Source organism: Rhinopithecus roxellana, chromosome 13, assembly GCF_007565055.1.
Source record: "Rhinopithecus roxellana isolate Shanxi Qingling chromosome 13, ASM756505v1, whole genome shotgun sequence".
NCBI classification, from domain to species: domain Eukaryota; kingdom Metazoa; phylum Chordata; class Mammalia; order Primates; family Cercopithecidae; genus Rhinopithecus; species Rhinopithecus roxellana.
This window is the reverse complement of record NC_044561.1, coordinates 5945989-5966584: the sequence shown is the minus strand read 5'-3', so window position 1 is coordinate 5966584 and position 20596 is coordinate 5945989. Positions and strand designations below refer to the sequence as shown.

The following is a 20596-nucleotide window of genomic DNA, read 5'->3' as shown; positions in this document are numbered from 1 at the left end:
GGAGTGCAGTGGCGCGATCTCGGCTCACTGCAACCTCTGCCTCTTGGCTTCAAGTGATTCTCCTGCCTCAGCCTCCCAAGGAGCTGGGACTACAGGCACCTGCCACCATGCCCAGCTAATTTTTCTGTCTTTGGTAGAAGTGGGGTTTTACCATGTTGGCCAAGCTGGTCTTGAACTACTGGCCTCAAATGATCCACCCACCTTGGCCTCCCAAAGTGCTGTGATTACAGGCGTGAGCCACCGTGCCCAGCCAAAACTGTTTCTTTTTATATATTCTCTGCAAAATCCCTGCAGCTTCTGCAGGCAGTGAAGGCGAGACAGTCCTGGGACATCTGAGAGTGTGGCCCAGAATAACATGGGTCCTCGGACTGAGGCCCAAATCTTCAGGTCACTTGGCAAACACATAAACAACAAGTTATGGGGAGGACTGAAAGTGACAGGGACTCAGCCCCAGCTCAGAGAGAGAAAAAGTCGGAAACCAAAGCATGTGCGAAGGCCTGCAGGGCATCACCTGCAACACTAGACGTTTCCACATGGCACCACTGTTTCAGTTCAAACGACGTTTAACTTTCTTCAAAAGCTTTATGTGTGACCAATTTATTTATTTATTTTTGAGATGGCGTCTCACTCTGTGGCCAGGCTGGAGTGCAGTGGCGCCATCTCGGCTCATTGCAACCTCTGGCTCCCTGGTTCAAGCGATTCTCCTGCCTCAGTCTCCTGAGTAGCTGGGATTACACCACGCCCAGCTAATTTCTGTATTTTTTAGTAGAGATGGGGTTTCACCATGTTGGCCAGGATGGTCTTGATCTCCTGACCTTGTGATCCGCCCACCTTGGCCTCCCAAAGTGCCGGGATTACAGGCATGAGCCACGGTGCCCAACTATGTGTGACCAATTTAAGACTATCCCCCAAATATTAGAGAGATACTAGTTGTGTAAGGCAGAAGAACGTCCCGCATCCCCACCCAGCCGAAGATGCACGCTTCCTCACCCCTGGATCGTGTGAACATGACGATAATGTGAGAAGGGGGAGCTAAAGCTGCAGACGGAATTAAGGATGCTCATCTGCTGACCTAGAAATAAGACCCCTGGATTCCCCGGGGGGGGTCCAAGGTCACCACAAGGGTCCTTCAAAGACAGCAGAGACGCAGAGGAGGTAAGAGGGAGAGATGGGGGATGCCACGTGGCTGGCTTTAAAGATGGAAGTGATGTTGGCCAAGGAATGCGGTGCCTCTAACTGCTGGCGAAGGAGGGGGATTCCCCCTTAGTGCCTCCAGGAGGATGCAGCCCAGCAAGATCCATTCTGGGCTCTGATCTCCAGACTACAAGAGGATTGATGCGTGTTGTTTTAAGCCCCCAGGTTTATGGTAACTTAGAGCAGCCCCAGAAAACGCACGCACACTCATTCATGCTGCCATTCGTCTGCAGACACCAGGTTCCCTCTTTGCCTCAGTGCCCCAATGTTACACTGTTCAGGTATTTCTCCCCTGCCACTCACACATTCAAATGGCTCGAGCACTGTGGCTCCAAGCACCTGCTGCCGTGGGCCTCTTCTGACACCAGCTGGTGCATTGAGGGGAGTGCACCCTCCCCGTACAGCAGGGCTGAGTTTCCTCTGGGGCCAAGCTCCCTCTGAACACATCACGTCTGGTACATGGGAACCAAACACAGAGACTCGCAGACACTGAGTGGGTGTGTGTGAGAACACAGGTGGTCCGGGGGAAAGGCCATGTGGGCCATACTGGTGGGTGAAAGCAAACCACATCCATGCTGCCTCAAAGTGTGTCTTTAACATTTATTGACAGGGTTTCCCACAGGGTCTGCAGTCAAAGAATCGCTGAGCCGTGTTTCCTCGAGAGACAGTGCGTGGCATGGGCACCTTGCTGCTGCCCAGGTCCCAGAGCTTCTCCTGTAGGGGTGTCGGCTACAGGAACCTTATCCCAGCTCCAAACTGGACACCATCACATATCCTAAAAAAAAAAAAAAAAAAAGGGAGAGATCAGATGCGGTGGCCGCTCCGCCAGCCCTGCCATCTTCACGACTCAGTGAGCATGCGCCCCTCAGAAGGCGCCACCTCCGCTTCCTCCTCCTCCTGCCGCCTTCCTGCCTGGCTGCCGGCCCCACCCTCACCGGCCCCGGCCGCTTCCTCCTTTGCTGGTTAAGAACCTTCACCAGCTGGTTAAGCCCTTGGAGAATGGAAAAGGAAAAGAAGGAGAGACCCAAATCCTCCTGTACTGCTCCCTCCTCACCTCCTTCGCGTTCCCCTCTCCTGACGGGAGGACAGAGGGCCGATGAGAGGCGGAGCAGGGAGGGACGGAGCAGGAAAGACAAGTTGCGTAGAGTGAGAATGGGGGAGAGGCAGGTAGACAGAACTTAAGGTCTGCCCAGCCCCCGGAAGGTCCTAGGGCTTAGGAAGCCAGCAGTACCCACAGCCCTACAGGGGTTTAGCCTGACCACCTCTTAGACCCGCTCCTGACCCCAGGAAGGAAGGACGCGAAGGTCACATTGGTTGCCATATCTGTTATGAGCTGACCCTCTGCAGGTGTGACTCCACACGGTGGTAAGAACCTGCTGACAAACCACCAGGCCCATTTTCAGAGAGGAGCAAATAGGCTGGTCACACAGCTGAGAAGTGGCAGGGCAGGACTCCGGACCCAGCTCAGGGGCACCCACAGGTCTTGCTCTTTCCGACACCCTGCCTGCCTCAGCCTGGCTGAGGACGCACAGCTGGGGGCAGCCTGCCACCCTGACAGCACGCCTGCAGCAGCTCTGTCCGCCTGGAGCCTGTGCATGGGGCAAGGCCAATGTTGCCCATTTGGGACAAGGTGGGCCTAACCTAGGGACCTCAACTTCCGGGGAAAATGATATTCAGAATCCCACACAGCTGTAGCCAGGGCCAGAGAACACAGCCTTTTTGCAAGCTGTGGGCAATTTCTAGAAAAGACTGGCCAACAAGAATGGCTCCTTTATTCATGACGCCCGTGCCCTCGCCCAAGCTGAGGATTTGGAGCACATGAACACTGGCAGCGAGTTTTCCTTTTTCAACCTGACTCTGAGCAAGAAGACACAATATCTGATCCATGAAGAGATCCAAGACAGATATGAATGCTGCACCGGCCCCTGCAGGATGAAGGTGCTTAATAACCAAACCTCATGAATGCTGCGCCGGCCCCTGCAGGATGAAGGTGCTTAATAACCAAACCTCATGAATGCTGCGCCGGCCCCTGCAGGATGAAGGTGCTTAATAACCAAACCTCATGAATGCTGCGCCGGCCCCTGCAGGATGAAGGTGCTTAATAACCAAACCTCATGAATGCTGCGCCGGCCCCTGCAGGATGAAGGTGCTTAATAACCAAACCCAGCAGTGCAGGCCTCTCACCAGAAGCCAGGCCTGCGGCCCCTTTGTGATTACAGTAAGCCACACCCATGGCCTTAAAACACCAGAATCTACATCAAAACCTGGGCTGCATTTGTACCATGTAGTTGTGTTCAGATCTGTTTTTATACTGTACACTCTCGGCTCCTTCAAACTAGTCTATACCTACATTTGCTGCTGAGAAAAATGTCTGAACATAAGCTATGAGCTAAAAAGGAAGTCAAGCTCTTGGCATATGCAATTCAGAAAACAAGCAAGCATTCCAGTAAAGGCCCGTTCACTCTAAGTACAAACAGATTAAACGACTTCACAAGCATCGGTTTATGCTCAGAGACCACATAAACATGTCACAGAACAAAATACCCACTGTGAACATGCAAAGCAGCGCTGCAAAGTTCCATGAGACCAGGGTAAGCCAGCCTTGCCATCCTCCAGAGACAGCCCCAAACATCCACCTTCTGCTGGGCACCCTCTCCAGAGACAGCCCCAAACATCCACCTTCTGCTGGGCACCCTCTCCCTCCCCTATGGCCACTGTCTTGGTGCAGGGCTCCCAGTCATCTCCCACCTTCTTCTCACCCAGAACTGCTGGTGCCAGCACGGGGTCTTGGAGTCTGATGTTCAAAGGTTTCTGAAGAACTTGGAATCTGAGGCTGGAGGCCAGGAAGCACCCAGCACGGGGTCTTTAGGAAGGTCATGCCAACAGCACCCTCAGCGCCTTGCACCCCATCTCCCACCACATGCCAGGAGCCTCTCCACCGGGCTCTCACTTCCAACACCAGGTGCTGCTCTAGTCATGGGGACCTTGGCAGTGAACAAGGCAGATGAAGTCCTGAACTCAAAGACCCTGGCACGTACCCAAGGGGGTAAAGGCCAGCGGGGCTGGAAGGCAGAGGCGTGAGAGCTCAGGGCCTGGGCCTCCCCACACCCCCTTCTGTTCCCATAGGACGCAGTTCTGCCCGGTGCCCGCCGACACTGCACACCTGCACAGCTTTGCTCCTGCCTTTGTTAGCCAGGAGCACTGTCCCTGTGTGTCTTCTGCAAGCACCTGGCTGTCTGTCCTCCAAGAAGATTCAGCTCAGGTACCTGCTCCAGGGGGCCCTCTCGGCGCCCTCCCCAACAACCGAGACGATCCACTTTCTTGTCTTCGCACTAACTGTGAGCTGCTCTCCCAAGCGAGCCTGCCTGATTCAGCCCTGCATCTCCAGAGACTGAACGCCTAAGACACGAACTGGCAGACGCTGTTAGATCCCAGACACAGCGGTGCCACAAATCACTTGTGACATAACATTTAGGAAACATCTTAAAACTGTTTCCTTCTTTATGAATGTCTGAAGTCCTATTTACAGTGTGCTCGCCTCAGTTATGGGAGAAACCTGTGGATAATTTCTACACACATGATGCCCCACCTGCCAGCTACCTAATTTTAGAAATGAAGATTAAAACTGGCAACCTCACTCCATCTTTACGAGATTCCAATATTGATGACCGACTTCAAACGGGGCCTCACACCGAGCGAAAATGTCTTCCACAGTCGGGGTGCCGGGCTGACCCGTTCGGAGCTCACTGTCCTTAATAAACATCTGCTGAACAGCTGCCACCTGGCCTGCGGGCAGAGACGCTTCCTTACAGCCTGGTCTTTACATGTCACGTGCTTAGTATGCTACTTCCTCCCAGAAAAAACTGTATTTTGAAATTAATCTCTGAAACGTATTTTTTAGATTTAACCTGAAGAGACAGAAGTAAAGCTGAAAGGTAAATGTAACCACTTTATATGAAAATTATTCCAGAAAGGGTCAATTCAGCAGAGCTCCTAAAAGCCGCGTTGACTTCTCAGGGCACACTGACCCCCAGTGGCTACAAAGAGCACTGCAATGGTGGTGACGGCAGCGCGCGCTGCTCAGACCCTCCCTGCCGAGGACGTGCACAGTGGCGGGTCCCAGAGCAGCAGGGTGTGTGTCAGAGAGCGGTATTGAAAGCTCCCCTGACTCCAACGCCCTTGGAGCCCCGGGCCTGCAAAGTCAACCACTCAAAACCACCCACTTAAGCCAGGTGTTGGCGCAGCAGCATCACAGCACCTCTGGGGCTACCTGCAAGGATGCAAATGAGCAAGCAACAAGCCCAACACTCCGTGGGCACAGGGAATACGGGCTTCGTAGAAAGAAACCTGCAAAACCAGCCTCGTCTGCTGAAGACGGTCACAGCCTGGAGTTATCTAATAATGCAGAGTCTCGCTCTAGAAAAAGGTGCCCATTTTTTCACTTTATTATCTCCAAAATCAGGGCACATCATCCCATCTACAGCTTGTCACAAACTGCCTGTCAGGTGGTGGCTGCACCGAGATGATGTGGATGAGGAGGGGCAACACCTCCCACAGGAACCTGTTCCCTTATGTGAGGGGCTGGCCACGCCGGGTGTACCAGCAGCAGAGCAGCCCAGGAAAAATAACCACTTCCCGACCACAGGCCAGGTGGTGCGCCAAGAGCTCTGCATGCAGTAACTCACCGAGTTCTCCAAACTGCAACAGTCACCATCATTATTGTCCGTCCTCTGGGCATGAAAATGGACACCCAGAGAGGTTTCATGACTCACCCCGGGCCGCACAGCCACACAGAGTGGCCAAGCTGGGCCCCAAGCCAGGGTACCTGGGCTCCCAGGCACACACGCATGCAGCCTGTGTGACTACACCCTTTCCAGCTAGGGCTCTGTGTGGAGAACAGGTGAGGCGTGGAGGGGAGTGGGAGCTGGTGGTCGTGGGAGCAGCCACCGCCATCTCTGAAGGCACTGGAAGGCCCTGTCATCACTAGGGAGCCGCAGCAGCCTGGCAGCCCCTGCCGTGTCCCCAGATGCAGAGCAGACGCTGAACAGCCTTCTGGTAAGAGCGTAAAGAGCAGATTCCACTAAAGCAATAACCGTAAAGGACCTGAATGACAGATGCAGACTGCACCTGAGAGGCGATGCTCAGAAACACTTGCGAATGCAGCTCCCTTTACAAAGCACCACCCCCCAGGTGCTGGTGCAGAAGACAGGGCGAGTAAAAATGATACAGCATTTCCTTCAACTAGCACAAACTACAACCTATTTAAAACTGGGTTAAGGCTCCAACAGCACCACCATTTGGTGGCAACATAAAGGTAGACACAAAAATGAAGAGAAAAAACAGAGGCTGGGGTGCTGTGAATGCATAAACAAAAATAAGAGGCAGTATGAACACTGTTGTGGACTGAACATTCAGGTCCCCCCAAGATTCATATGCTGAAGTCCTAACGCCAACAGGAAGGTGTTGATACCTGGAGGCAGGCCTGTGGGAGGTGCTGAGGTGCAGATGAGGTAATGAAGATGGGGCCCTCGTGATGGAATTAGCGGCAGCATAAGAAGAGGCATCGGGGCACTGGCCTGCACTCTTCCTCCTCCGAGTGCGGACACAGAGGCAAGGCTGCCATCTGCGAGCCGGGGAAGAAAGCCCACCAGCAACCAATCTGCCAGCACCCTGATCCTGGACTTCCCACCTCCAGAACTGGCAGAATATGAACATCTGTTGTTTAAGTCACCCGTAAATACTCCATGGTATTTTGTGATGGCAGCCTGAGCTGACTGCTGTACACTATAATGAAAACACATCTGGATCTCCAAAAATGTACACAATGCAGCTGGGTGCGGTGGCTCATACCTGTAATCCCAGTACTTTGGGAGGCCAATGTGGGCAGATGGCTTGAGCCCAGGAATTCGAGACCAGCCTGGGTGGGCAATGTGGTAAAACCCTGTCTCTACAAAAAATACAAAAATTAGCCTGGCGTGTAGTCCCAGCTACTTGGGACTTGGGAGGCTTAGGCAGGAGGATCACTTGAGCCCAGGAGGTCAAGGCTGCAGTGAGCCATGATCAGGCCACTGCACTCCAGCCTGGGTGACAGAGAAAGACCCAGTCTCAAAAAAAAAAAAAAAAAACATGCCAGGCACGGTGCCTCACGCCTGTAATCCCAGCACTTTGGGAGGCCGAGGCGGGCAGATCACGAGGTCAGAAGTTTGACACCACGCTGACCAACATGGTGAAACCCCGTCTCTACCAAAAATACAAAACATTAGCCGGGCGTGGTGGCGCATGCCTGTAATCTCCACTACTCAGGAGGCTGAGGCAGGAGAATCACTTGAACCTGGGAGGCAGAGGTTGCGGTGAGCCAAGATCGTGCCATTGCACTCCAGCCGGGGCGACAGAACGAGAGTCCGTTTCAAAAAAAAAAAATTTTTACACAATGCATATAAGAAATAGAATTTGTTTCTATAACTGTTTAAATAGCCCTATACCATATTCACCCACAGAACATTTAGTGAATCTTTCCTCAATAAAATAAGGGGTGGAGAAAAGCCAAGAAGGTGGGTTCCTCTGCTGCAGAGAGAGGGGTTCTCAAGATTGACTGACTCCTCTGTGGTCAGGAACAAAGCTTCACTCACCCTAACTTTCCTAGAGTCCCTGGCCTGCAAAGTCAACCATTCAGAACACTGCCTTCTGTTTTCAGCACACAGGAACTGTGTCACCCGCCAATCCCGCCAGCCGGACCCTCGCAGAGGCTCCCGCTCCCCTGGGAACAAGCAGCTCAAAGCGCCTGAGGGGGCGGGAGGGAGCGCTTCACACTTGCTCCTCCGAACTGGATGAAGAAAAACCCAATGGGGGAAAATACATGTGTTTTCATTATTTTGCTACTTCATTTCTCTTAAAATCTTGAAGCTTAAAAGTCACTGATGAAATTAACCAGGTCCAAAACAAAATAAAATTACTGGAGAGTGGGAGATGACTGTGGAAAACAATTCCCAATACGTACCTGTCGCCCGTCTGTACTCCCATGGGGATGCAGTAATTCAGTTCCAACCGAGCGATGTTGCCAAGCCTGAGGACGATCCCGGCCCCGTACGACCAGCGGATGCACTCAGCCAGCTTACGAATGTGGGCTTTGGGGCCCTCCCCTGACAAGAGAAAGACATGTGAGCAACAGTGCATGCCCGTCCTTCCAAGCTCTCCCAGCTCTCCCAGACCAGCCCTGGCTCCCCACGGCTGGGCCCTGCCATTGTTTTTAAAACCAGGCCTACAGATTAAGCAGGATGCATGAAGTGAGATTAGGACCCAAGGCAAGAGAGGACTTGGAACCATACTTACTCACAGCCAGAACAAGTCACGCCCTCTCCATTCTTTGGGCCTGGCATATTCTGCTGCCTCTGCTTAGAAGGACTCTTCCCCATCCCCTGACCACCTGGGAAGCCCCACCCTGAGTCTCAGCTTGGAGACTTCCATGCCTTCTAGGAAGCTTTCCAGGCACCCCTAGCACCCAGGCATCTGCTGGGAGTCTCTTCTGGACCTGAGCTGCCTGAGGAAGGCACCCAATCCTACTCAGCTCTGTGGCCATCATGACTTGTGTGTTAGATAGACAGATTTTTTTTTCATAAGGGCATTAGATGATTATTTTTCTTGTATGCTTCATTTGCTCAACCAACCACTTAATGCTGGGCACTGTATTAGGTGTTGTAAGAATTTGTTTCAAGTATGGCACAGTCTCTAGCCTTAATGACTATGTAATCTAAAAAGACAGACATGGCCTGGCACGGTGGCTCACGCCTGTAATCCCAACACTTTGGGAATCCAAGGCGGGGTGGATCACGAGGTCAAGAGATCGAGACCATCCTGGCCAACATGGTGAAACCTCGTTTCTACTAAAAATACAAAAAATTAGCCACGCATGGTGGCACGTGCCTGTAGTCCCAGTTACTCGGGAGGCTGAGCCAAGAGAATCACTTGAACCCAGAAGGTGGAGGCTGCAGTGAGCCAAGATTGCACCACTGCACTCCAGCCTGACCACAGAGCAAGACTCCGCCTCAAAAAAAAAAAAAAAAAAGACAGACACCTCTTTGTATACTGTGCTTTTAAACATGAAAACAACTGTACTACAATGGTTCTTGAATAGCCCAAGTTTTACCATAGTTGAGGTTGCAGAGGTTTCCTGCGTTGAGAAAGAAGTGTGTTCGGAAAAGTTCTCCAAAACCACCCTGGCCTGGCCGGAAAGGTAATGGGGTGTAGAGGTGCAGGCCGCCAGCCCAGTACGCTTCTCCACCTAGGTAGTCTCCTAAGCAAGGGAGGGGTACAGAACAAAAACAAGGTCCGACAAGGTTAAAATCGCGTTAACTTTCCACAATTTACAGAAGCAAGATTTCTGTCCTGTACACAACACCACACAGTGCTTGAGTTTGCAAGCAGCTGTTCTTCTCATTCCTGATACTGATGGCCTCATTTTAAATAATCTTTCTTTTTCTCCTGGTTTGTTTCGGACCTTGATTTAACTGAGGAGGCAAACAAAGCCAATGTTGTTGAGAAAGGAACGCGTTCTGTCATTCATCGTATTTGTGAAATGCTTTGAAGAAGTGAGTTTCATGACAATGACTTTATCCACAAATGTAGATGACTAAATCACTTCCACCTGCAAATGAAATGCATTATTTTGACAAATTTTCGAGACCACAATATAGAGACAAAATGCAGAAAGTGTCTCTGCAGTGTGTGGAGACGGCTGCACACAATTAATCAAAAGGCAGAGACTGCCTGCCGCCCACTGCACAGCGAGACCGGCTCCCCAGCTCAGTGTCTCTAGAGAAGAGATGATTCTCCACGGTTCATGACCACTTGGATTTACGTTACTTTTGCCAAAATTTAAGCCTATCCACTGAGAGCATGTATTTGCATATTTCTAAACATGCTCCTGTCCATTCCATTTTAAACTATAAAGCAACAGAAAACCTCCAACACGAAGGTTTATACTTTGTTACAAAATACTATTTATAAAAGTGTCTTAGTCTCCTTTAATACAAAACGACAGACCATGAAATGGGAAAATACTGAGGTCTTCAAGATTAACTTCAAGGAATGAACTGTAGATTCATTTAAAGACTTCAGTTCCTCACAATCCAGAGGAAGAAGGAAAAAAAAGATGCCAACATCTCCTTAATCCCTTTCAAGACTAGAGCTCTGAAGGGAACAGAGAATGAACAAATTACAGGAGAACAACCTTGTTTTATTGGTTCCCAGAAACCGCTCCTCCTCTCTTTTCTCAAATAACTGATTTTATTCTGATCATAAAAATTAGATATACTCATTGTAGAACATCTGATCAACATAAAGAGGAAAAAAGTGAAAATATTTTAATTTCTACCATTCAGAGATAAACAGCTAACATCCTAATGTCCTTTCTTCCAGTGGATTACAATGTAAATGTAAAATCAAATAAGCCAGCCAGTAAAATGTGGCTCATTTTATACATATATATACACGCACAGTTTCCAGTCCTACTTTGTTTTCAGTTTTAATATATTGTAAACACTTTCTCCTAAAGCTTTCTCTTCCTTGAAAATAGGATCTTTATGCCTGAATAACAACACAGGTGGACCAATATTTAATGATCTATTTCTCTTCTATTGTCATACTGGTTGCTAACTCCTTTATCATGGACGTTAACCTATGACGAGTTTCCTGGCACACACATGTATTTTGTTAAGCTTTTATTGTGTATACATATAGCAAAGTATACACATCCTAAATATACAGCTCTACAGCTCAATGAATTTCTGTATGTGAGACACACCTGCCCAGCGAGCACCAGGACCAAGAAACCAAGCACACCCCACACACAGGCCTTGCCCTCCCTGCTAACCACCACCTGCCACCTGTGCCACATGCAGCCACTGCCCCATCTTCTCACAGCAAAGGCCACCTCACTTGCCTCCAAGCTTCATACATGGGATCTTCCAGGAGGCATTCCTCTGGGTCCAGCTTTTCCCCCCAACATGTTTCTGAGATTTACTCATTCCATCATTCAGTCGGTGGCTGTAACTTGTTCCTCCTCATTACAGTGGAAGATACCACGAACTATATGACTGTTTCCTACTGTGGATGGGCATTTGGGTTTCCAGTTTCCAGCTGGGGCTACCATGAATAGTATTATTAACAATTCTTGCACATACATATTTTAGGGCTCTTGATACATCAAACTGCTTTCAGAAAAAAATTATAGCAATTTACATCCTTGCCCACAGAGTGTGGCCAACCGCACGGAGGTGGTGAGTGGAACACTAGCGTGCTTTACTTCTCAGGTAGGTGAAGGCTCAGCTCTCACAGACTCAGCATATCTCACTTGCTTATAATAAACAAATGAAATAAAACCATCAAAAACTTCTGTTCCTTTGCTTAAAAATCACACTGTAATGAAGCACTCTAAATACAAGTGGAAAGAAATAATCTATACTTTGGACAAAAATGTATGCTGAGTGCAGTCGTTGCATATAATGACATAAAAATGGAAGCAACAAAGGTGTTGAAAATTTTAACAAATCACAGGCACGGTGGTTCAGGTTTATAATCCCAGCACTTTGGGAGGCCGAGGCAGGCGGATCACCTGAGGTCAGGAGTTCAAGACCAGCCTGGCCAACATGGTGAAACTCCGTCTCTATTAAAAAATACAAAAATTAGCCAGGCGTGGTGGCTGGTTAATTTAGCTACTTGGGAGGTTGAGATGGGGGAATCGCTTGAACCTGGGAGGTGGAGGTTGCAGTGAGCTGAGATTGCACCACTGCACTCCAGCCTGGGCGACAGAGCGAGACTCCGTCTCAAAAAAAAAAAAATTTAAGAAAATCAGGGGAGAATGTTTAAGAGTGGAAAGGTGTTTTAAAGTTTCCATAGCATGTGGAGATACCCCGACAGATGTTGCATGTCAGAGACAGTTCCAGGGGTATAAATGAGACAGCCTTCCCAGAAAGCACAATAAAGCCCTAAAAACACTAAAAATCCTTGGATCTGGCAACTTCACATCTAGAATTTCATATTAATGTAAAACTTGGCCAGGTATGGTGGCTCACGCCTGTAATCCCAGCACTTTGGGAGGCCAAGGTGGGCAAATCATGAGGTCAGGAGTTCGAGACCAGCCTGGCCAATATGAAGAAACCCCATCTCTAGTAAAAATACAAAAATTAGCCGGGTGTGGTGGTGGGCACCTGTAATCCCAGCTACTCAGGAGGCTGAAGCAGGAGAATTGCTTGAACCTGGGAGGTGGAGGTTGCAGTGAGCCGAGACTTGCGCCACTGTACTCTAGCCTGGGCAACAGAGCAAGACTCCATCTCAAAAAAACAAATAAATAAACTAAAAAATAAATAAAGTAAAACTTACAGATGAGTACCAAGATTCAGTTAGAAGGTGAATACATTGTTTTATAATCATAAAAAAAAAAAATACTGGGCGCGGTGGCTCACGCCTGTAATCTCAGCACTTTGGGAGGCCGAGGCGGGCGGATCACGAGGTCAGGAGATCGAGACCATTCTGGCCAACATGGTGAAACCCCATCTCTACTAAAAAAATACAAAAAAATTAGCCGGGCTTGGTGGCGGGCGCCTGTAGTCCCAGCTCCTCGGGAGGCTGAGGCAGGAGAATGGCATGAACCTGGGAGGCAGAGCTTGCAGTGAGCCTAGATCACGCCACTGAACTCCAGGCTGGGCGACAAAGTGAGACTCCGTCTCAAAAAAAAAGAAAAAAACACACAAACTCAATGTCCAAAGCTTGGGATTTGGTCTTTAAAAAGATAATAGTGTGTCATAAGGTAAAACACGCAAACATTAAGATGATAAACTTTCTCTCTCTCATTGCTCACTGGGGAAATGCAAAAGGGCACAGCCACTCTGGAAGCTCGCCTGGCAGCTCCTTACGAAGGGGAGGCATGCTCTCAATGTGTGACTGAACAACTGCACTCCCCGGCATTTACCCAGCTGATGTGACAACTTATGTCCGGAGAAGCTGCCCACAACAACCTGCACACACATGTTTATAGAAGCTTTACTCATCACTGCCAAACACTAGAAGCAACCAAGCTGTCCTTCAGCAGCTGAATGGATAAACAAATTGTGGTACCTCCAGACAAAGGAATATTATTCAGCAATACGAAGAAACAGGCTATCGGGTCCCAGAAAGACATGGAGGGACCGTCCTTAAGTGCATATTACTACAGAAAAGAAGACAACTTGAAAAGGCTACAAACTGTATGATCCCAACTCCCAAACTGTCTGCAAAGGGCAAAACTCCAGGGACAGTTCAAAGACCTGTCGGTTCCAGTGGTCTGGTGGGAGGGATGAAGGCAGTCCAGGATTTTTAGGGCGGTGAAGCCACTTTGTGTGATCCCGGAATGGTGAACGCAGGACATCATGCATTTGTCAAAGCCTACAGAAGGTACAACACTAAGAGTGAACCCTCATGTAAACCGCGGCCTTGAGTTAATAAGGTATCACATTGCTTCACCAATCCTAACCAGTAAGGTATCATACTGCTTCACCAATCCTAACCAATGAAGCATCCTAACACAAGGTGCTATATCAGAAAGGAAGCTATGCGGGTTATACAGGAACACTGTACTTTTTGCCCAACTTTTCTGTAAACTTAAAACTGCTCTAAGAAATTAAGTCTATTAACTAAAATGTAATTATAATATGTGAACAATATGAAATACGTAGCTGTTAAAAACGGCATTTACTCTCATAAAAATATACTGTTATATTGTTATGAGAGGTGGTGAGAAAAATGAGTTTAAAAATAATACACGGGCGCGGTGGCTCAAGCCTGTAATCCCAGCACTTTGGGAGGCCGAGACGGGCGGATCACGAGGTCAGGAGATCGAGACCATCCTGGCTAATATGGTGAAACCCCGTCTCTACTAAAAAATACAAAAAACTAGCCGGGCGACGAGGCGGGCGCCTGTAGTCCCAGCTACTGGGGAGGCTGAGACAGGAGAATGGCATGAACCCGGGAGGCGGAGCTTGCAGTGAGCTGAGAGCTGGCCACTGCACTCCAGCCTGGGCGGCAGAGCAAGACTCCGTCTCAAAAAAAAAAAAAAAAAAAAAAAAAAAAAAAAAAATAAATAATACATAAGGCCGGGCGCGGTGGCTCAAGCCTGTAATCCCAGCACTTTGGGAGGCCGAGACGGGCGGATCACGAGGTCAGGAGATCGAGACCATCCTGGCTAACACGGTGAAACCCCGTCTCTACTAAAAATACAAAAAAAAAAAAACTAGCCGGGCGAGGTGGCAGGCGCCTGTAGTCCCAGCTATTCGGGAGGCTGAGGCGGGAGAATGGCGTAAACCCGGAAGGCGGAGCTTGCAGTGAGCTGAGATCCGGCCACTGCACTCCAGCCTGGGCGAGAGAGTGAGACTCCGTCTCAAAAAAATAAATAAATAAATAAAAAATAATACATAGGGGCCGGGCGCAGTGGCTCACTCCTGTAATCCCAACACTTTGGGAGGCCAAGGCAGGCGGATCACGAGGTCAAGAGTTCAAGACGAGTCTGGCCAACATAGTGAAACCCCGTCTCTACTAAAAATACACAAAAAGTTAGCTGGGCATGGTGGCAGACACCTGTAATCGCAGCTACTTAGGGGGTTGAGGCAGGAGAATTGCATGAACCCAGAAGGCAGAGGTTGCAGTGAGCCAAGATCGTGCCACTGCACTCCAGTCTGGGTGACAGAGCGAGACTCCATCTCAAAATAATAATAATAATAATAATAATAATAATAATATGTAGGGGCCGGGCACGGTGGCTCATTCCTATAATCCCAGTACTTTGGGAGGCTGAGGCAGGTGGATCACGAGGTCAGGAGTTTGAGACCAGCCGGACCAACATGGTAAAAACCCATCTCTACTAAAAACACAAAAATTAGCTGGAGGTGGTGGCAGGCACCTGTAATCCCAGCTACTTGGGAGGTTGAGGCCGGAGAATCATTTGAACCCAGGAGGCGGAGCTTGCAGTGAGCTGAGATCGCGCCATTGCACTCCAGCCTGGGCAACAGGCCGAGACTCCGTCTCAAAAATAAAATAATAATAATAATATGTAAACAAAACAAAAGGAAGAGCAGTAAGCACATGTCAAACCTGCAGGGAACAGACAACAACATGTTTATCCATGTTCTCTCTGGGCAGGATTGTGGGTCATCTTCATCGAGTTTTTGCTTTGACATATTTTCTCATTTTCCTACAATTATCTCAATAAATGTTCTACACCTGCTACATGGTAAGTTCTGTGGTAGGTGCTAATTCCACCACCGTGAAAAAGCAACGTCTATTATTGCCGGAAGCTAATAACAGGTACATGGTTTCCAAGGTGAGACGTGAGCCCTTCTAGCCTTGGCACCACGACGGGCAAGGACAGACCTTCGCTCTGTGGCCCGATGCTGTGCATGCTGAATCCGCGGACGCTGGTTGGTCCCCCGAGGTAAAACCTAGGACAAAACGGCACGGGTCAGAGGAAAGTCATGAGGTGAGAAACGACTCGACACACGGAACGCGCAGCGCAGGAAGCACGCGTCTGACTCACATGTGGTACTGGATTATTGGCAGCATTTTCACAGGCAAAACCTTTGAGAAAGACCAGGAGGGTGTACACTACAGGAGAATTTCATAAAAATCTTAATCCCTAAGGAGACGCTGCAAACTTTGGAGATGCAGGTGAGACACAAGACGCAAAGAAAGACACTAGGAGAGAGGGGCAGGGCCAACAGTCCGTCACAAAGGAACCATCGCTGTCTGTGAGGATTCATGGCACAGTTCCTTTACACGGCGGGCCTCCTACTGGCTCTCAGTGTGATACTAAGCGAAGAAGAGCAGGATACAAATTATTTAATAGTATAATCCCAATTATTACAAAAAGGGGGGCTATAATACTAGAAACAGACCAAAAAATAATTCTTGTTCGGTTTATCATTTTTAAATATGAGCTCCTCTTGTTCCCTAAAGAACCGGATGATCACACTCTCACCAACCATATCTGAATAATATGAAAAGCATGAATTAAAAATTAATTACACAAAAACCCACCCACTTTCTGAAAAATTGAACAGCATATTAGAACCCGATTTTAGATCATGATAATTACTAGAAAACGAATTTAAATGACAATAGAAATTCTGTGTAATCTTTCCAGCCAAGAGGGAGCCAAGGACACAACCCCAGCGGGTGCCCTCAGAGCCCTCTGACCCTTGAGGCCGCGGGAGGCTAAGAACACCCTGCAGGTCTGAAACAGCACAAAGGGAACAGAGCTTGGCTTTTTCTGGTTTTCCTACCACATAAAAACCTTTATGAATTTTTTCATTTTAATTTGAGTTTTAAAACCTATAAATGTGTTTTTACTACCTGGGATTTATAAGCAAGGCTTTTCTGAATACCCATCAATATGAATTGCAAAAACCAACAGCAAGCTTCATTTTTAAAGAAATGATAAATCAGGCCAGGCATGGTGGCTCGCGCCTGTAATCCCAGCATTTTGGGAGGCTAAGGTAGGCAGATCACCTGAGGTCAGGGGTTAGAGACCAGCCTAGCCAATATGGTAAAACCTCGTCTCTACTAAAAATACAAAAATTAGCTGGGCGTGGCGCCAGATGCCAGTAGTTCCAGCTACTTGGGAGGCTGGGGCAGGAGAATAGCTTGAACCCGGGAGGCAGAGGTTGTAGTAAGTCGAGATCGTGCCACTGCACTCCAGCCTGGGTGACAGAGCAAGACTCTGTCTCAAAAAAAATACATAAATAAAATAAAAAAGAAATGATAAATCACACATTTGAATTCAAATGATCCACGATGCACATAATATAACGAGTGAAACGGTTCTGCCTGCTGCATCCTGGGCTCCAGGGTGCCCCAGGCTCCGGGGTGCCCACCGTCACTGTTTTGGTGGCTGGCTTCCCAGGCCCTTGGTGCTACACCTGCACGCACGCTGGAAAGGGATCCACTAAACATATTCATGTGCAAAATTTTAACTTACGAAAAAATATCTCCTTATTTTTAATAACTGCATAGATCTGGAATGGTTGTGCTAGAATTTCATCATTTCCCTACTGGGGAACTTACATAAGGCAGTTTCAAATTCTTTGCTACTTATCAACAACACTACAGCAGACATCCTTCTACACATAAATCTTTACACACTTAGAAAAGTACTTTTGTCAATTAGATTCATGGAGTTTTGTGAAACTGTTAGGATCCAGAGTTTATAAATCTAAAATTGTTCTACTTCCAAACCACCATCCAAAAAGGCTGTACCAGTACATTTTAACTAATGCAGGGTTGAAAAAAAAGTTTTTCGCCCTAGAGGACAATGATTAGTATTTCTTTTTTTTTTTTTTTTTTTTTTTTTTTTTTTTTAATTATACTTTAAGTTCTAGGGTACATGTGCATAACGTGCAGGTTTGTTACATATGTATACTTATGCCATGTTGGTGTGCTGCACCCATCAACTCGTCAGCACCCATCAATTCATCATTTATATCATGTATAACTCCCCAATGCAATCCCTCCCTCCTCCCCCCTCCCCAATGATTAGTATTTCAAAGCAACAAGTGCAAGTTCATACCCTGCTGGCAGGGGTATAAATTGCTGTAAGCTTCCTAAAAGCAGCACCCAGCAATACTATGAGTTCTACTTTGAGAGAGTAATTCCACAGAAAATAAAATAAACAACAAATTATCTTAAAAGCTATTATTCAGTATTATTTATAAAAATCACAAATTACAAACAAATGAAATACCAAAAAAATACACGGTAGGCTAAGAAGTTATGGTATATGCAAATAATGAAACATATGCCTCTACAATGCTGCTTATAAAGAATTTCTCATCACTTGGTGAATGATTTCTCTAATTTCTTTAAGTGTTCCCCATTTTTGCATTTCTGCAATGAGTATGAACTGTGTTCCTTCATAATCAAAAGGGAACAATACATTTTTTAATATAAAAGTAACTTCCCGGCCGGGCGCGGTGGCTCAAGCCTGTAATCCCAGCACTTTGGGAGGCCGAGACGGGCGGATCACAAGGTCAGGAGATCGAGACCATCCTGGCTAATACGGTGAAACCCCGTTTCTAATTAAGAATACAAAAAACTAGCCGGGCGACGAGGCGGGCGCCTGTAGTCCCAGCTACTTGGGAGGCGGAGGCAGGAGAATGGCATGAACCTGGGAGGCGGAGCTTGCAGTGAGCTGAGATCCGGCCACCGCACTCCAGCCTGGGCGACAGAGCCAGACTCCGTCTCAAAAAAAAAAAAAAAAAAAAAAAAAAAAAAAAAAAAAAAAAAGAAAAAAAAAAAAAAAGAATTGTTATAAAAGTAACTTCCCCAACAAAAGCAAAAAATATTAAGTATGAGGTATACCTGATACTTTGAAATTAGCTTAAATATAAATACTAAAGTAAAATTTGAAATACTATGCTCTCCTAAATAAACTTCTCTAAAATATCTTATAAAAAACAACCAAAAAGATCCAAAGGAAAATATGTGCAAATTATCCATTCATTGATTAGTACTCACCTATCAGCAATACTTGATGGCTTATCACCAATGGGCACCAACATTCCACCCCAGAGAGACGCCGAAAAAACCTGTTCAAATAGAGACAAATGGCTGTTTTCTCCCAGCATTCCTTTCACTCCAGGGAACATCAGCAACTAGCAAACTGGCCACACACTGAACGCCCGTGGCGTGCAGAGCTCCGTGATAGGGTGCAAGGGCCGCAGGAGAACACCTGGCTTGTTCTGTTGCAGAGCTACACTTCGAAGGGCCATGTGGATTCTATCAAAACATGTAATTCCAAAGTCCAAATCAAGACACACCAAAGGTGAGCAGGGCCTGGCTTCCATTCGGACACAGGGCAGGCCCCTGCTCTGCGACAGGAAGTGACGCCCAGAAGCATGAGCCAAGGCCTCACAGAGGACAGAGCCAGGCCCCCTGCACCTGTTCAGGCCTCTCTGCTGTGGCCTCAAAATGTGAAAGGATTCAAGGCACACAGCATTTTAGGCTGAAAGAAGGTACTGGCAGCAAGGCTTCCCCAATGCAGAGACATGCTCCCAACCCCACTCTCAGGGACAGAGCCCTGTCTCTCACAGGGCAGGAGGCAGTAGCCAGTCTTGGCTCAGTGAGCCCATCTTCAACGCCACAAAACCTTCTCAACAATGTCCTCCACCAGGTGGAGGCTCTCCTGCTCCCCTGCACCCTATGTTTTCAGGTGGCTGGCCGAGCCTCATGTGCTGTCTGCATTGCAAATGCCTACGTCCCTCCAAGCTGCTCAGAAATGGCTTTCTCAGAAGCTTCTGTAGGAAGGACAAGTTTCTGTCCCCACAGCAGCTGGCATTTTCTTCTCAGCCCGGTGTCGGGACTCTGCTCAGAAGGCTCCAGGGTTTCCCTCTCATGTAGACTGGAAGCAAGAGCCCACACCCGGCCTCCAAGGCCCTCCTACTACTACTGCTCTTGGAATTCGTGCTCCCGCCCCAGGTGTCCCACTGTCCCACACTTGCTCCCTCACCGTGCTCTGGGCTGCGCTCAGGGGTTGCCTTACTAGCCACCCTCCCTGACCATCCTAACTAGACGGCATCCCCTTCTGGTCACTTTCTAACACTTAATTCTGCCTCATTTTTCTTCACAATGCTTGTCACCACCTCCTCAATTATATACAAAGTTATTAGCTTATAGGTTTCCCTGCTCAAGAATGGAAATTCCTTGAGAGCAGGAATTGGGTTTTGTTCACTGATATATTCTTTTTTTTTTTTTTTGAGACGGAGTCTTGCTCTGTCGCCCGGGCTGGAGTGCAGTGGCTGGATCTCAGCTCACTGCAAGCTCTGCCTCCCGGGTTTATGCCATTCTCCTGCCTCAGCCTCCCGAGTAGCTGGGACTACAGGCGCCTGCCACCACGCCCGGCTAGATTTTTGTATTTTTAGTAGAGACGGGGTTTCACCGTGTTAGCCAGGATGGTCTCGATCTCCTGACCTCGTGATTCGCCCGTCTTGGCCTCCCAAAGTGCTGGGATTACAGGCTTGAGCCACCGCGTCCGGCCTTGTTCACTGATATATTCTTAGTGTCTGGGCAGTGCCTGGCAGCCAGCATACATGTGTTGGATGGGTGGATGGATGAGTGGGTGGGTGGGTGAATGGATGGATGGATGGATGGATGGATGGATGAATGGATGGATAGATGGACGGATGAGTGGATGGATGAATGGATGGATGGATGGATGGATGGATGGATGGATGGATGGATAGGTGAGTGGGTGAGTGGATGGATGGATAGATGGATGGACGGATGGATGGATGGATGGATGGATGGGTGAATGGATGGGTGGGTGGATGGATGGATGGATGGATGGATGGATGGATGGATGGACGAATGGATGGATAGATGGACG

The 20596-nt window shown here is 48.3% G+C and overlaps 1 protein-coding gene across 2 annotated transcripts in view; it reads right to left on the bottom strand.

Annotated features, from left to right (window-relative positions):
- Window positions 1–1778: 1778 nt before the first annotated feature.
- The window catches only part of SAMM50 (SAMM50 sorting and assembly machinery component), a 46295-nt gene continuing 27477 nt past the window's right edge, over window positions 1779–20596 (bottom strand). For both annotated transcript variants that reach the window (XM_010369640.2, XM_010369720.2), the window contains exons 11-15: window positions 18730–18800; window positions 15592–15659; window positions 9338–9484; window positions 8192–8333; window positions 1779–1969 (exon numbers count right to left, since the gene is read on the bottom strand). In XM_010369640.2, coding sequence (XP_010367942.1) covers window positions 1924–1969; window positions 8192–8333; window positions 9338–9484; window positions 15592–15659; window positions 18730–18800 — 474 coding nt within the window. In that variant the 3' untranslated portion in view covers window positions 1779–1923. The remainder of the gene's footprint in view (window positions 1970–8191; window positions 8334–9337; window positions 9485–15591; window positions 15660–18729; window positions 18801–20596) is intronic.